Here is a 15,823-nt window from a genome sequence, read left to right as displayed (position 1 = left end):
ATGAGAGCAAGCGCGTGCGCGAGAGAGCGCGAGTGCGGGCGCGTGAGAAAGCGCGAGTGAGTGCGCGAGAGCGCGAGTGAGTGCGTGAGAGAGCGCGAGTGAGTGCGTGAGAGAGCGCGAGAGTGTGCGCATGAGGGAGCGCGAGTGAGTGCGTGAGAGAGCGCGAGAGTGTGTGCGCGTGAGAGAGCGCACGAGAGCGCGAGTGAGTGCGTGAGAGAGAGCGCGAGTGAGTGCGTGAGAGAGAGCGCGAGCGAGTGCGTGAGAGAGCGCGAGTGAGTGCGTGAGAGAGAGCGCGAGTGAGTGCGTGAGAGAGAGCGCGAGTGAGTGCGTGAGAGAGAGCGCAAGCGAGTGCATGAGAGAGAGCGCGAGCGAGTGCGTGAGAGAGCGCAAGTGAGTGCGTGACAGTGTGCGAGAGTGTGTGCGCGTGAGAGAGCGCGAGCGAGTGCGTGAGAGAGAGCGCGAGCGAGTGCATGAGAGAGAGCGCGAGCGAGTGCGTGAGAGGGAGAGCGCGAGTGAGTGCGTGAGAGGGAGAGCGCGAGTGAGTGCGTGAGAGGGAGAGCGCGAGTGAGTGCGTGAGAGGGAGAGCGAGTGAGTGCGTGAGAGACAGGAGTGCGTGCGAGAGCGCGAGAGTGATGTTACGTGCCTCAATGTGAACAAACTGCCCCGGGGATGGAGGACAAACGCAGGTGGGGACGGTGCACGTAAAACATTCAGGCTCTGCGAGGGGAACAGACGGATCTCTGACCTGAACTCACTCCTGACGTCCTCGGCCGAGAAATCCCGAGCTGCTCCGGGTGTCAGCCCGACCAGACCAGAGAGGGAACGCCCTCTCAACCCCCTCTCCTCTACCCACCCCCAACTCCTGCTCCTCCTCCGGCCCCTCAATCTCGCCGACCCCCCCCCATCCCCCACACTCCCCCTCCCGGTCCTGGCTGTCATTGGCTCGATGGCGCCCCCTGGTGCAAGGCGAGGAGGGCGTCTGTGTGTGTGTGTGTGTGAGTGTGTGTGTGTGTGAGAGTGACTGTGCTAACTGAGGGCTGCCTCTCCAATGAAGTGGGAGCCTGCGGGGAGAAGCTCCGGGAGGGGTGGGGGGGGGGGTTGGGGGTGAACGTCTGTCTCTGGGCCCCGGGCCCCTCGCTCGGCCCCGTTAGGTCATCTGATGCGGGGCCTCCAGCATCTCCATCAGGAAGGTGTCAATGGGGGTGTCGCCAATCAGCTTGAAGAAGAACAGGTGCTCGAGGCACTTCAGGCCGATGGAGCGCAGAGCGGGCAGCCTCAGCAGGAGCTTAGCAAACCTGTCAGCGAGGGCACACAGTCACTACACCCGGCCTCTCACAGGAGTCAAGCAGAAGCGCGTCCGCAGCGAGCGGCTCGCGCACACGCACATTGACGCGCACGCACACTCACTCGCGCACACACTAACCTGCCGGGCTGGTCCGGGTACTTGTGTTTGCAGTGAGCCTCCAGCGACGCGTACACCTTCTCTCGCAGTCCCTCCACCTCCCCCGGCCTCGACAGGCCCTTGGCGTCTGACAGGAGAGAGAGAGAGAGAGAGGCAGATCACATCCCTGCAGCTTCTCCGCCCTGACCAACCCGCCCCAAAACACACAGACAGCCACAGCTCCCCGTACATACGCACACACACATACACACGCGCGCGTGCGCGAAGGCTGAAGCTGACCTGGGTTGAAGAGGACAATGGCGCGCAGGCAGCCGAGCTCAGTCTTGTCCATCTGCATGTCCCGCATTTTGGAGACCAGCTCAGTGAGAACTCTGGGGAGAGAGGGAGAGAGTAACAGAGTGTGTGTGTGAGAGAGAGAGAGAGATTAAAAGAGTGCGCGAGACAGAGCGAGAGAGAGAAAGTGGAAAAACAATAGGACGAGTGGAATGAGTGTACGAGAGAGGTGTCCTGGCGGACAGGCCCTCATCTGAAGGACAGCATTTCTGACAATGCAGGGCTTCCCCCCAGCGCCAGAATGGAGTGAGTGTCAGTCTGATCCGTGGCGATGTCAATGTCCCTGACACTAAGCCCTTCATGCGATAGACTGTAAAGTGCGGTGACTGTGTACTGATCGGGCGAATAAGCACAAACACGAGGTGCCAAATGGACTATTTCTGATAAATGCGAATGCCATCCTTTCTCCCCCCCCCCGCCCCCGGAGTGACGTTCTCCCCCCCACCCCCTCCTCCCGGAATGACGCTCCCCCCTCCCCGGCAGTGACGTACCTGTCAAAGATGGCGCCCACCCCCGCACTGTGCGCGCTGCTCCTGTGGACGTGGAGGCCGGTGGCCAACAGGATCCCGTCTTTTACAGCTATTGAACGATGAGAGAAGGAGGCAATGAGCAGCTCGTTCCAGCCTGCAGACAGAAGCAGTGTGGACCCGTCAGGCGTGGAACAGGACTGTGACACACCTGCAGACTGCGCTTGCTCCCCTTCCCGCCACCCACCCACCCACCCTTGGCAACACCACGTTCAGGCCTCCTGCGACAGCCGTTGTCAGCTATTAGTCCAGTGACAGTCACTCGTAACCGCCCACAATATAGACCTGTAGGGTCATCGAGATCCCGTCTGTTGTCAACTGTAGTGACTGTATCTGCGGGCCAACCCGGTATTTAATCTGTGCACAGCAACGACCCGCACACAGACACGAGGCCAATGAGCGAGCGGTTAATTTGGAGGATTGCCCACCGAGATATGAGAGATGTTAAACATCCTCTAACCCCAACCCTCAACAGGGCACAGAAGGGAACCTGGTCTTATCTCATTGCCAGCAGCTGAACCAGGCCAATTTATTCTTTTCTATCCCTTCGTCCCTCTAGAGACGTAGGTCACACCTGACGCTTGAGACTGCATTTTTCTCAGCCTCAGCGCCTTCCCTTTCAGACTCTGCCCATAAAGAATGATCAGTGTGGCCCCACCTGTCCTGAGCAATGCCTGGCAGAGAGAGAGATACACACTCACTCACACACACACACACACAGAGACGAGACAGAAATAGACAGATAGAGACAGAGGGTGAGTGAGAGACAGACACAGAGAGACAGACAGATAGAGGGAGACACACAGAGAGAGAGAGAGAGAGAGAGAGAGAGACGGAGACAGAGACAGAGAGAGACAAAGACACAAAGATGGAGACACAGAGAGAGACAGACAGACAGAGAGGCAGAGAGAGACACAGACACAGAGACAGAGACAGACAGACAGAGAGGCAGAGAGAGACACAGACACAGAGACAGAGACAGAGACAGACAGAAACAGACGGAGACAGAGATGAGCTCCTATTACCTGCCCGCAGGAGAATCACTTGATCGTCCAATGGCAGCTCGGAGAAGTGTGGGATCCGCTTTGCCCACTCCACCAGTGTGAACAGCTGTTTGTCGGCGGCCTGACAGATGTTGGTGACCGGGTCATTGGGCTGGAAACGCAAGTCAGAGGGTTAGTGGCAACAGCGCTCCACACAGCCACAGACGGTGGGTTTACACACTCCTGGCGGCAGCGCTGCAGTTCTGGGCATTACCCACAGGAGGGCGATGCAGCACATGAATCACTTCGGCAGCTCAGCCCTCCGTGTTCCTCACCCCCCACACCACCCCCCACACCCACACACACACACACACACACACAGACACACACACACAGACACACACGCGCGCACACAGATATACGCACATAGACACAGACACACGCAGACGCGCAGACACACACACACACACGCACACACAGACATACACATTAGCAACAACAACGTGCATTTACACAGCGCCTTTCGTGCAGGATAGTGTCTCAGAGTGCTGTGCGGCGTTGGGGATGGGCACCGAGCGACGGGGAGAGGGAGGGTGAGGTGGCCACAGGTGCAGTCGGAAGAGGTGCGTTTTAAGGAGGGATTTAAAGACAGATGACGAGGAGGAGAGGCGGCTGGGTTCAGGCAGGAGCTCCAGAGGTTCGGGGCGTAGTGACTGACTATGGTGGGTGGCGTGGAGCAGAGGCGGCAGGGGGCACACTGCCGGCCTGTATTAGCTGAGAGAAAGGGGAGTGGGGTCCGAGCAGGTCAGAGGTTGGGGAGGAGCTGGACTGTGTGGGTGAGGAGCTTGGAATAATAATAATAATTCTCAGCTATAGCACATCTCAAAGCACTTCACGGGATTTACCGTGAAGTTTAGTGAGTGCGTTTAGTGGCTAACCCAAGCCTTTTGGGGACAGGGAGGTTGGCAAGGATTGGGATGAGGGGTTCAGTACAGGTGAGGGACATAGACACACGGAGAAGGGTACAGACACAGACGCAGCAGTGGGGGAGAGAGAGCTCAGGGCAGTGTGGCCACTCACTGAGTTGCTGCTCAGTCCCAGGTTGGAGTCGATGTACATCTCTGTCTTGGGCTCCACAGCCAGCTCAGCCTCCAGGATCTTCTCCACAGGCATGTCCTCATTGGCTGTGCTCGTGGACTCCACCTCGCTGTCGCTCCGTTCCTTCCCCCGTAACCGCTCCTCCTGAACCGCTGGGGCACAACAGGGACAGAACGAGAGGTTACAGACCCAGAGAGAGAGAGAGAAAGGGGGAGAGAGGGGGAAGAGGGCGAAAGAGAGAGAGAGACAGAGGGAAGAGAGAGACGGAGAGGAGAGAGAGCATGAGCGGGACGAGAGAGAGACAGAGGGGAGGACACAGACAGGGAGTGAGAGCGTGAGAGGGGGAGGAGAGAGTGAGAGAGAGAAATAGAAGAGCAAGTGAGAGAGAGAGAGAAGGGGGGGGGAAGAGCACAAATGAAAAGAGATAAGGAAAGAGACCAAGTGAGAGAGAGGGAAGAACAGAAATAAAGTGAGAGAGAAAGAGAGATCGTGAGCGAGAGGGGAAGGATGGGTGCGGGAGGGGTAAGAGAGAAAGAGCGAGAGATAGTGAGTGAGAGTGAGAGAGGGAACGAGAGAGGGGAGAGAAAGAGCACAAATCATTGCACATTACAGTGATGCTCACCATCTCCCCTGTGGTGTTTATGGCAGACATGCATGTTCAGCGACAATGGAGGGTTTGTGCTTCAGTAACACATACGTACCCCCAAACACACCCAAATTCCCAGGTTCTTTGGTTTAAGACCATTGTTTTCAATTGAAACCAGTGAGGACTGTCAGAGCAGAGCAGGCCATCAGCCTGCGAACGGGAGGAATTTCAGGCCCAGAGCCTGGTGTGTGATAGTCACTTGTGTCAAGGGGAGTCAGACACAGACCCCCCCACCTCTCCCCCGCAAGACCCCTGTGTGACTCTGAGACGGACTCACCCCGTTGAGAGAGAAAGACATATATACACACACGGCCAGAGAGACAAGGCAGAGAAAGCAAGAGGCAGCGAGTGCTGAAAGACAGTGTGTGTGTTAAGAGAGAGACAGAGAACCAGAGACACAGATACACACACACTCACAGATAAGGTCACATTTGAGGCTATTCTTGTCACTCACCACCTGCTCCCTCAACTAACCAGCTCCTGACACCCAGTAACCTTCTCACCCTGACTAACCAATGTCAGCACCCCGTCCTGAGATCCCGCTGCCCGAACGGCACTAAGATTGTGTGGTTTGTGTCATTGACCACATCCCCTGTAGGTGTATGTATTGGGCTCCGAGCCTCTGCCCCCTGTTCACACTTCGAATCATTTGAGCTGCCTCCGCAATGTGCTGGTTTCCTCTTTAACCTGTCCCAAGCTCCTCACTGTGTCTCCTCTGATGATAATAATGACAACAATAATCCCTGCATTTGATGCAGCGCCTTCTCACGTCTTCCAGACGTCTCAAAGAGCTTCACAGAATATACCGGAAAGTGAACTGACTGTACACTTTGTGGGCGAAACGGGGCAGCCAAATGCACACGGCAGCATCTCAATTACCCCCCCCCCACCCCCCCCACACCCATGCAAACTCACACACAGAATGTGCCTGCCCCCAGGACCCTCTCCCTGCTTCTCTGGCTTGTCTCTATCTCAGTGCTTCTCCCTGGGTCAGACACACCATCCCAATCAGCAGACACCACCCTGGCTCTGGCTCTCGGTCTCCAGTACGGAGCCATTAACACACTGAGACAGAGTAAAGCTCCCTCTACGCACTGTCCATCATCCAGCGCCTCGTTCCTCTTGACACAGTCTGCAGTTTATGGAGAGAAACATGGACGCGACTTGCACCCCGGTGTAATGCAGTGCGATATGAGGCTCAGCCCACATGTGCAGCCTGTGTTTACAGCCAGCCTCGGCTCGGTGCTGTGTGTGCGCTGCCTGCACTGTGCCTCCCGAGGGCTTCCGGCACTGATTGCTGGGACGTGCTGGCAGGCATGCTGCGGCCTCGCACAGGAAACCCAGTCTGTGTGCTGACTGCCTGGGCTCCAGCCCAGAATCACAGCACTCCCTCTCTCCCCCCGTTAGGCCCCTCATGCTCGTTCTCTCACTCTCTCTCTCTCTCTCTCGCTCGCTCTCTCTCCCCCTCCACCCCCCACCGCATATACTCTCTCGTGCTCTTTCTCCTCAACCCCTCACTCACTCTCACCCTCCCACCATCTCTCACACGCTTTTTGTCCCCTCTCCTCACGCTCTCTCCCCGCTCACACTTAGTCTCTCTCTCTCTCTCTCTCTCTCACTCTCTCTCCCCCCCCACCCCTCATGCTCTGTCATCTAGCTCTCTCTTCCCCCTTCACGCTCCCCACCCACCCCTTCCCCCCACCCAACCCGGTGCCTCAGAGCTCAATCCGTGGAGGGCTGATGGGGTTGGAGATACTGACCACAGCTCGGTGTACTCTGGCCAACGCCGCCCACAGGGGAATAAGCAGGGGCTCAGATTGGGTTGCGCCTGCTCATGGCTCGCTCTCTCGCTCTCACCAACTGTGGCTCTGGACTCTGCCAACCAGATTCTCCCAGCCCCTGCCTGGGAAAGCTGCTTCCGGCAGGATAACATCCCAACGGTATAGTCAGGAGGCCATTCGGCCCAGGGTGCTGGCTCCGTGTGTCACAGCTCTCTGTTTAGTCCCCCTCCCACCCACCCACCCGCCCACCCCCACACACGTATCCTTTTAATTGTCTTAAAAATATTCCTCTAATTCCCTCAGTCTCTGGTCAGACACAACAACTTGCATTTATACAGCGCTCCTCACGCAGAGTGGGTTCCCACAGGGCTTGACAGTGGAGGAGCACAACACCAAGCCGGGGTGGGGTGGGGGGGGGGGGGCGGAGGTGACCACAGTTTTGTCCAAAGGGCTCCAGGTGCAACCTGACTATTTTTCTTATAGACACCTCGCCGAGGTCTCCTCTCAGCCTGCTCTGTTCCGGCATAAACAGCCCCAGTTTCTGCTCACAATTACAGCCTCTCGTCCCTGGCATCATCCCAGTAAATACCCTCTGTAGCCTCTCTCTCTCTCTGTCACTGACGTCATTCCTAAAGTGAGGTGCCCACAACTGGACATAGTATTCCACCTGCGGCCTAACTTGCATAGCTTTAGCCTTACCTCGTTATTTTTATATTCCGTGGGTTTCTTTGTAAAAAAAAATAAAACCTCACATCCCAGTTTTTTTCCCCCCACTTATCAACTTGTCCTCACGTAGAGCCATAACAATTTACAGCCTAGAGAGGAGGCCATTCGGACCATGGTGTGTGTGGGTGGGTGCTAAAAAGCAATCCATTCAGTCGGAAGGGTTTACCCTGAATTTTCCCCACATCACACTTTTGACTCTCTGACCCTGTTTAATGTTTTCTAATTTAATGCAATTCTCCTCCCCGCACTCCTCCTCCAAAACTGGATCACCTCACACTCAAACCTTATCTGCCATCACCTTGCCCAACTTGCTAATCTGTCCAAACCAGCCTGTTTTATCCCTCGGTTTCTCTGCGCTAGTTCCACAATTACGTAACGTAGATAAATTAGTCTTTTTTTTTCAATACAGGTCCCTTTACCTTTGACGTATCATCCGCTTTTCAATTTTTATGTTTAAAAAAAAGTTAAGAAAAGTGTATGAGAATTTGTGTCCCCCCTAATAAAAAAATAATAATCATCCTTGCCTTTGATACAGCCCCTCATCACGTCGTTCAGACACGTCTCAAAGCTCTTCACAGAATATCTTGTAAAGTGAATTGACTGTATAATTTGTGGGTGAAGCACGGCAGCCAGTTATGCACAGCAGCGTCCCATAAACAGTTGAGGATTGAGTGACCAAATTATTTTGAAGAGATTATTACCCCCGGAATAGCGATCCGACAATTGACCAACAACCGTGTTCTTACTTACTGCTGGGTAAATAGAGGGGTGTGGAGTAAGGAAACTTGCCCAACTTTCGCCCACCTGGGAATCGAACCCAGGTCCTCTCGCTTGCGAGGCGAGTGCTCTAACAACTGAGCTACAGGACTCCATAACTCTTGGCTCATTCTCTCTAGAACTTGCTTCCAAAATTCCTCCTCCTCGGTCCCCTGCTTCTTCGCTATCTGAAGACCTTCTGAAGACCTTTCCTTGATGCTCTGTGTTCAGTCACCTTCCTCGTAGCCCTCCTATCTCTGTCTCAGCTCCTGATTCCCACTCAGGGTCTCTATGAAGTGCTTTGAGATGTTCTCCTCAGTGGAGTCGATGCATCAGAACAAATTGTGGTTCCTGTTATTGAACTATTCCATCAACATGAATCTCAAATGAAAGCTCTGGGCCGAGGTTCACACCCATGTTCCCCCCCGACACTCTCCGCATTGCGCCTGAACCCTATGACAGGATCATGCCCCTCCCTCCCTCCCACCCCTGGTGAGTGAGTCACTAGCAAATCTCCGTATAACAAGCGGCCGAGAGTGATCACGACTGACTCCGACACACTCCGACATCAACATCAGTACTGCGTGGAAAGCCTCTCCGTGCGGGAGCTATCGGAACAGTAGCGAGGTTACAGACTGCGGCTCAGCGGGGCGGGGATCGATGGCATGCCCACCCCCCCCCACCCACCCAACAACACCTAACCATTGCCAGACAGGGTCCCAGACACACTCGAGGAAGATTCGGGTGGTGGGGAGCGATCAGGTGCTGGCCAACCAAACAATATCACAGTAGATTTTGTGGAAAGGTTTGTGGCAACTTTGCCCGCACCCCGTTGAATCGCTGGCATTTTCTCCCGCTCTGATAAGCCGGGAGAGGATTTTAGGGATAAGTAAATGCCAGTCGGGCTGATGGGGCTCAGAATGGGGGGAGGGGGGAATATGGCAGCTGCAGTCTGTGTTCCCCGCTGCGTGTTCCTAACCGCCACAGCACAGCGACACTGCACACGTCCCTTGCCCTAACTAGACACACCTCTGAAGTCTGCGCCCATACCTTCCCGCTTCATCCCCATGGCCAGGCACTTTTGGTACCGGCAGTACTGACAGCGATTGCGCTGCCGCTTGTCGATCATACAGTCCTTATTGTCGCGGCAAGTGTAGGTAAGGTCTTTGCGAACGGTGCGTTTGAAGAACCCTTTACAACCTTCACAGCTGTAAACGCCGTAATGTTTGCCTGCGGGGGAGGGGAGGGGAAGGGGAAAGCAGATATTAATAAAAATTAAACTATGATAATCCTTGCATTTGATAATATATACAATAATAATCCTTGCATCTGATACAGCGCCTTATCACGTCTTCGAGACGTCTCGAAGCCCTTCACAGAACATACTGTAAAGTGCGGTGAGTGTATTGTGAAGTGTATTCCCCAGTTTTATTTGGGGGAAATTGTTGGCCAGGAGACCAGGAGAGAGAAACTCCCTTCCTTTTTCGAATAGCACCGCGGGATCTTTAACATCCACCTGAATTGGGGTCAGAAAGTTCTGCGTTCAAGTCTCACAGCTCGGCTGACGCTCCAGTGCAGTGCTGGGCAGAGCGCTGCATTATTGCAGGCACTGTCCTATTGATGAGACATTAGTTAACCCGGGCTCCTGTCGGCCTCTGTTCAGGTGGACGCTAAAGATCCTGTTGGGATCTGCTGGGATTGAGGAGCGCGATGTAGAGCTGTCTGAAGACCCACCTGAAGACCTGTCCCCACAAATGGCGCAGATGTGTTTGGTGAGGGAGATGGGGGAGCCCACCGAGTGCTGGGGTACCTTCAGCACCCCGTTAATCCCCAGCGGAGGCTTCACGTCCTCTGTGCTGCTCACCGAGTTCATGGGCGAGTTCATCTGCAATTCAGAACCCAGAGGGTGAGAAATCCCACTGACTGCCCACCTCCACCTCCAACCCCCACCCCCCGCAAAGAAATGGTGGGAGCAGGGGCTGGCGGGAACGAAAGTCAGCCATTCTCTCCCAACACTGAGCTGTTCGTACAGTAAAGAAGATTTTGTAGATATGAAACTCATTAAAACCCTTCATCAACAACGCGCTTTTTCCACGAAGAAACACATGGAAACTCACACACACACACACACACACAGTCTAGGTGGGCGCTATTGCTCCGAACTCGGGTGAAGCTGGTGTAACAGGCTGGCGCTAAACTGTCGGTACAACACTGAGGGTAACCCCCGGGAAACCTGCAGTCCTCCCCCATACACCTGGGGGTATCAGTCACTGTATAAAATGATTGTGAAACCTGCAGTGTCACTTCCTCAAAAGAAATGTCTCAATAATATTTTTTTTGTTTTTTTTTACTCAATGCCAAGTCGTCACTCTTCCCTCCGCAGCCTCTCTGGCTCCAGGACGGCTCGGGTTAGTCTCCGACCCGGAGCCTTGTGTGCCAGAACCGGTTATTAATAGGTATCAGCTGAGTGAAAGAGGAAGGAGGAGTGAGTGCAGGCGTCAGACCTACGCCCCGCGCTCAGCTGACACCCACACACTGTCCTTATCTCGCTGAACATCTCAAGGCACTCGTGGTAATTACTGTCGCTTTCCAGCACTGCTCTCTTGGGCCGACACAGGCCACCCCGGTTTGTGCCAGCAACTCACACAGAAACCACTTCTCTCTTTCAATGTGGAAGCTTTTCACACACGCACCAAGGAGCAACCAGCCAGGCAACTCCTTGGTTTGACATGTCACACCCAATGGGCATTTACTCGCGCTCTCCCCTTCCCCCCCCCCACCCACCCACCAGCTCCACCCTGGCGAGATGGTCAACTCAAAGACCCAAAGTGGTCCTTGAATCCACGACCATCTCCCATTCCCCCATCCCATCCGTTCCCCCACCCCCCCACCCCCACCCGTAATCCCCGCTCCCCATCACCCCCGGTAAGGCTGGTAACATGTCATATGGTCGCAGAGATAGGTCGGAATAGCAAGACCGTGGAGGACTTTGAAAGTGAGGAGGAGGAGGATCCTAAACTCAAACCCCTCGGCCTGCGAGGATAGGGGCGATTGGCTCACTCACGAACCTAGCGCGGGGAGAGGACACGAGGGACAGAGTTCTGGAGGGTCTGCAGTTTGTGGAGGCGGGAAGAGTTGGTACGAGCCGTCTCTGAAAGCACCTCGTCAACAAGGGAAGGTGACTTGTGGAAAGCCAGAGACAATGAGGAGGAAGGCCGGGAGGGCAGGACAGGAGAGTGGGCAACAATCACCTGCAGGCAATAAAGCTGACAGGGAAGCAGGAAGTGTGGCCCGGCCGCACAGAGACTGTGTGGAGCTGCCGAGACTGCATCTCGTCTGTGATTAGTGGGAGGCCACACTGGGACAAGCTTACAGCCATACAGGAAGCCGGCTAATGAAATCCATCAGGAAGAGGTCGGATCCTGCTCACAGAATGCTGTTCTTGGCACAGTGAGCGTCTCTCTCTCTCTCTCTCTCTCTCTTATACACATATATATATATAATATATACACACACACACTGTATAGATCACACTGACCTCATGTAGCAACAGTAACCTCTCCTGTGACTGTCACTCCAGGAGCATGAGGGGGACGGAGACAGAGACACACACACACACACACACACACACGCACAGAGAAGAGGCAGGCAGAAAAACATAGAGACACAAAGAGAAATAGAGGCAGACACACACGCACACAGAAATAGACACAAACAGAGACAGACCGATAGAAAGAAAGGCACATAGATACAAAGGGAAATAGAGACACACAAACACACACAGAAAAACACAGATAGAAAGGAGAGAGGGATAGATAATCACACACACACACACACACACCCAAATGTGTGTGTGTGTGTGTGCGTGTCTGTGTGTGTGTATGTGTCTGTGAGTGTGTCCGTGTGTGTGTGTGTGTGTGTGTGAGTGCACGGGTGTGAGAAATTTCAAAAAATTTCAATCCGTTTTGCATTACCCCCCCCCCCCCCACCCCTGCACCACCACCACCCCCTGCGCGCACACGCATACCAACCACATGATCGCATTGAGACATCGCTGCTCAGTGTAGTAACTGTTGCAAACAGTGTGGAGCCAGCGCAGCCAAAAGTGATTATTGTGCTTTGCTTAAAATACAGTGACTGTGACCGCTTCAATGTCACTGTGGCATTTTGGTGGGTGCGTGTGCGCGGGGAGGGGGTCTAGGGTCCGGGGGTCAGGGGTGGGCATCGAGGGTGACTGATGAACCTTTCTGTGGTGTCTCAGAGGGTGACCTGGAGCTGACCCTCGGTGGTGGGCGGGAGGGGGAAAACGCTCATTCGGCCTCGTTGGTAAAGCCCAACAGTGTACAGCCGGGTGATGGGTTTGTGTTTTTCCCCCCACCCCAACTCTCCCCTCCCCCACATAACCAGAGAGGGTCTGGGTCCCATGAGCCGGGGCGGGGGTGACGGGGGGGAACAGAGGTGCCAACTGCCCAAGGGCAGCGGCCAGAGTACCAACTGGGCTTCAACGCTATATCAATTGCAAGGATTGTTGTATTATTACTGTGCCCCAACGGGCCTCGGACACCAGGAACCCGCTCGGAACTGAAACGCGGTCTGGTCGGGGAGCGAAGCGAGGGTCCAAAATGATATTTTAAATTTAGTAATATGTGACATTTTATATAATACAATGAACGCCTGATAACTCGTCACTCCAAGGGGAAGGGCTCAGTGACCAGTTATCCAGAGTGATGAGTTAGGCATATATATATATAGACGTGGCCGGGATATTGACGGTGATGATTTAAGTGGTAGTGACAAGCTAAGCCAGGGTCGAGGTATAATATAACAATAATAATAATAATAATAACCCTTGCATTTGATCCAGCCCTTTATCGCGTCGTCGAGACGTCGTGCTCAGGCGCTTACGGTTGGTATCGTGCGCACGATACGCGGCGTGCGCGCGGCGCGCCATTACGGGAAAGGACAAAACAAAACAAACAAAAAAAAGCCACAGTCACGCGAGTCGGACCCAACGTGCATTCACGCAGCGCTCCCTCCGCGCCCCGGAGCGCTCGCTTGCCGGCGGCGAAGCCTGACCCGCAAAGTCAAATTGAAACGAAATAAAAGGAATTCAAATTAAAAGGGGGGGTGGGGGGTGGGGGGGGCAAAGGAGGGGGGGAGGAGGGAGGGAGGGAGGGGGGGGTGGGGGGAGCCTAGAAATGCCATCAATCAGTGGGCTGATGGGGGGGAGGGGGAGGTTTGAGCTGTGGTGTATTGTGTAGGAGAGAGGGAGGGGGGTGGGGGGGAGGAGGGGGAGAGTGGGGGGGTCTGACTCAGTGATGGAGAGCCAGGGGCAGTGTGTGAGTGCAGTGTAGGGTTGGCCTCACTCTCTGGCTCTCTGCCCTCTCATCTGCTCACTGACTTCTTGCTGCCGGGGACATGCAGATAGAGGCTGCGGCACATGGATACTGTGAGTAACAGCTCCGGGGCTGCGCTTCACACTGCCCCACCTTCACCCACAGCCCGTGCCTCACTCTGTGCTGGGGGGGGGGGGGGGTGTGTGTGTGTGTGAGAGAGAGAGAGTGTGACCCTGGGGTGTGCGTGTGTTACTTGAGAGTGTGACTGTGTGTGAGAGTGAGTGTGACTTCTGTGTGTGTGAGTGTGACCTGGGTGTGTGTGTGTGTGTGTGAGAGTGAGTGTGACTGTGTGAGTGTGTGTGACTGTGTGAGAGTGAGTGTGTGTGAGTGTGTGTGTGTGAGAGTGAGTGTGTGTGAGTGTGTGTGAGAGTGAGTGTGAGTGTGTGAGAGTGAGTGTGTGTGAGAGTGAGTGTGTGAGTGTGTGTGACTGTGTGAGAGTGAGTGTGTGTGAGTGTGTGTGTGTGAGAGTGAGTGTGTGTGAGTGTGTGTGAGAGTGAGTGTGAGTGTGTGAGAGTGAGTGTGTGTGAGTGTGACTGTGTGCAGGGCTGCAGGTTGCTGTTGGTGGCCATGCACTCCAGAGCTGGGACTGATCTGGGCCATGTGTGTGTGTGTGAGGGGCTGTGTCTGTGTGTGTGTGTGTGTGTGTGTGTGAGGGGCTGTGTCTGTGTGTGTGTGTGTGTGTGTGTGTGTGAGGGGCTGTGTCTGTATGTGTGTGTGTGTGTGTGTGAGGGTCGCTGTGTCTGTATGTGTGTGTGTGTGTGTGTGTGTGTGAGGAGTTGTGCCCTTATTTGAGACTGTGTGTGTGTGAGGGTCTGTGTCTCTGTGTGTGTGAGGGTCTGTGTCTCTGTGTGTGTGAGGGTCTGTGTCTCTGTGTGTGTGAGGGTCTGTGTCTGTGTGTGTGAGGGGCTGCGTCTCTGTGTGTGAGGGTCTGTGTCTGTGTGTGTGTGAGGGTCTGCGTCTGTGTGTGTGTGAGGGGTATGCGTCTGTGTGTGTGTGTGAGGGTCTGTGTGTGTGTGAGGGGCTGTGTCTGTGTGTGTGTGAGGGGCTGTGTCTGTGTGTGTGTGAGGGGCTGTGTCTGTGTGTGTGTGAGGGGCTGTGTCTGTGTGTGTGTGAGGGGCTGTGTCTGTGTGTGTGTGTGAGGGTCTGTGTGTGTGTGAGGGTCTGTGTGTGTGTGAGGGTCTGTGTGTGTGTGTGTGAGGGTCTGCAGTCTGTGTGTGTGAGGGTCTGCGTCTGTGTGTGTGTGAGGGTCTGCGTCTGTGTGTGTGTGAGGGTCTGCGTCTGTGTGTGTGTGAGGGTCTGTGTCTGTGTGTGTGTGAGGGTCTGCGTCTGTGTGTGTGAGGGTCTGCGTCTGTGTGTGTGTGAGGGTCTGCGTCTGTGTGTGTGTGAGGGTCTGCGTCTGTGTGTGTGTGAGGGTCTGTGTCTGTGTGTGTGTGAGGGTCTGTGTCTGTGTGTGTGTGAGGGGCTGTGTCTGTGTGTGTGTGAGGGTCTGTGTCTGTGTGTGTGTGAGGGTCTGTGTGTGTGTGAGGGGTATGCGTCTGTGTGTGTGTGTGAGGGTCTGTGTGTGTGTGAGGGGCTGTGTCTCTGTGTGTGAGGGTCTGTGTCTGTGTGTGTGTGAGGGTCTGTGTCTATGTGTGTGAGGGTCTGTGTGTGTGTGAGCGTCTGTGTGTGTGTGAGGGGCTGTGTCTCTGTGTGTGAGTGTCTGTGTGTGTGAGTGTCTGTGTGTGTGTGAGGGTCTGTGTCTGTGTGTGTGTGTGAGGGTCTGTGTGTGTGTGAGGGTCTGTGTCTGTGTGTGTGTGAGGGTCTGTGTCTGTGTGTGTGTGAGGGTCTGTGTCTGTGTGTGTGTGAGGGGCTGTGTCTGTGTGTGTGTGAGGGGCTGTGTCTGTGTGTGTGTGAGGGTCTGTGTCTGTGTGTGTGTGAGGGTCTGTGTGTGTGTGAGGGGCTGTGTCTGTGTGTGTGTGAGGGGCTGTGTCTGTGTGTGTGTGAGGGGCTGTGTCTCTGTGTGTGTGTGAGGGGCTGTGTGTGTGTGTGTGAGGGTCTGTGTGTGTGTGAGGGTCTGTGTGTGTGTGAGGGGCTGTGTGTGTGTGAGGGGCTGTGTGTGTGTGAGGGGCTGTGTGTGTGTGAGGGTCTGTGTGTGTGTGAGGGTCTGTGTGTGTGTGAGGGGCTGTGTGTGTGTGT

General features: G+C 54.9%; 2 protein-coding genes across 4 annotated transcripts in view; one reads left to right on the top strand and one right to left on the bottom strand.

Annotated features, from left to right (window-relative positions):
- Window positions 1–582: 582 nt before the first annotated feature.
- LOC103184713 (retinoic acid receptor RXR-alpha) lies at window positions 583–10,137 on the bottom strand (the record flags this gene model as incomplete). Of its 3 annotated transcripts, none has more annotated exon segments than XM_042337279.1 (8): window positions 583–1,295; window positions 1,424–1,529; window positions 1,682–1,773; window positions 2,227–2,359; window positions 3,288–3,417; window positions 4,326–4,495; window positions 9,282–9,482; window positions 9,987–10,137. In XM_042337279.1, coding segments are annotated over 8 exon segments (1,131 nt in total), but the record flags the coding sequence as incomplete, so codon positions are not given.
- Window positions 10,138–13,545: 3,408 nt separating this feature from the next.
- LOC121848063 (retinoic acid receptor RXR-alpha-like) overlaps window positions 13,546–15,823 on the top strand; it is a 4,496-nt gene continuing 2,218 nt past the window's right edge. Inside the window, exon 1 of the mRNA XM_042337278.1 lies at window positions 13,546–13,701. Within this exon, the coding sequence (XP_042193212.1) occupies window positions 13,671–13,701 (31 nt within the window). The 5' untranslated portion in view covers window positions 13,546–13,670. The remainder of the gene's footprint in view (window positions 13,702–15,823) is intronic.

The sequence above is a fragment of the Callorhinchus milii genome, unplaced genomic scaffold (genome assembly GCF_018977255.1).
Source record: "Callorhinchus milii isolate IMCB2004 unplaced genomic scaffold, IMCB_Cmil_1.0 Scaffold8, whole genome shotgun sequence".
NCBI lineage: Eukaryota > Metazoa > Chordata > Chondrichthyes > Chimaeriformes > Callorhinchidae > Callorhinchus > Callorhinchus milii.
This window is presented reverse-complemented; position numbering and strand designations above follow the sequence as displayed.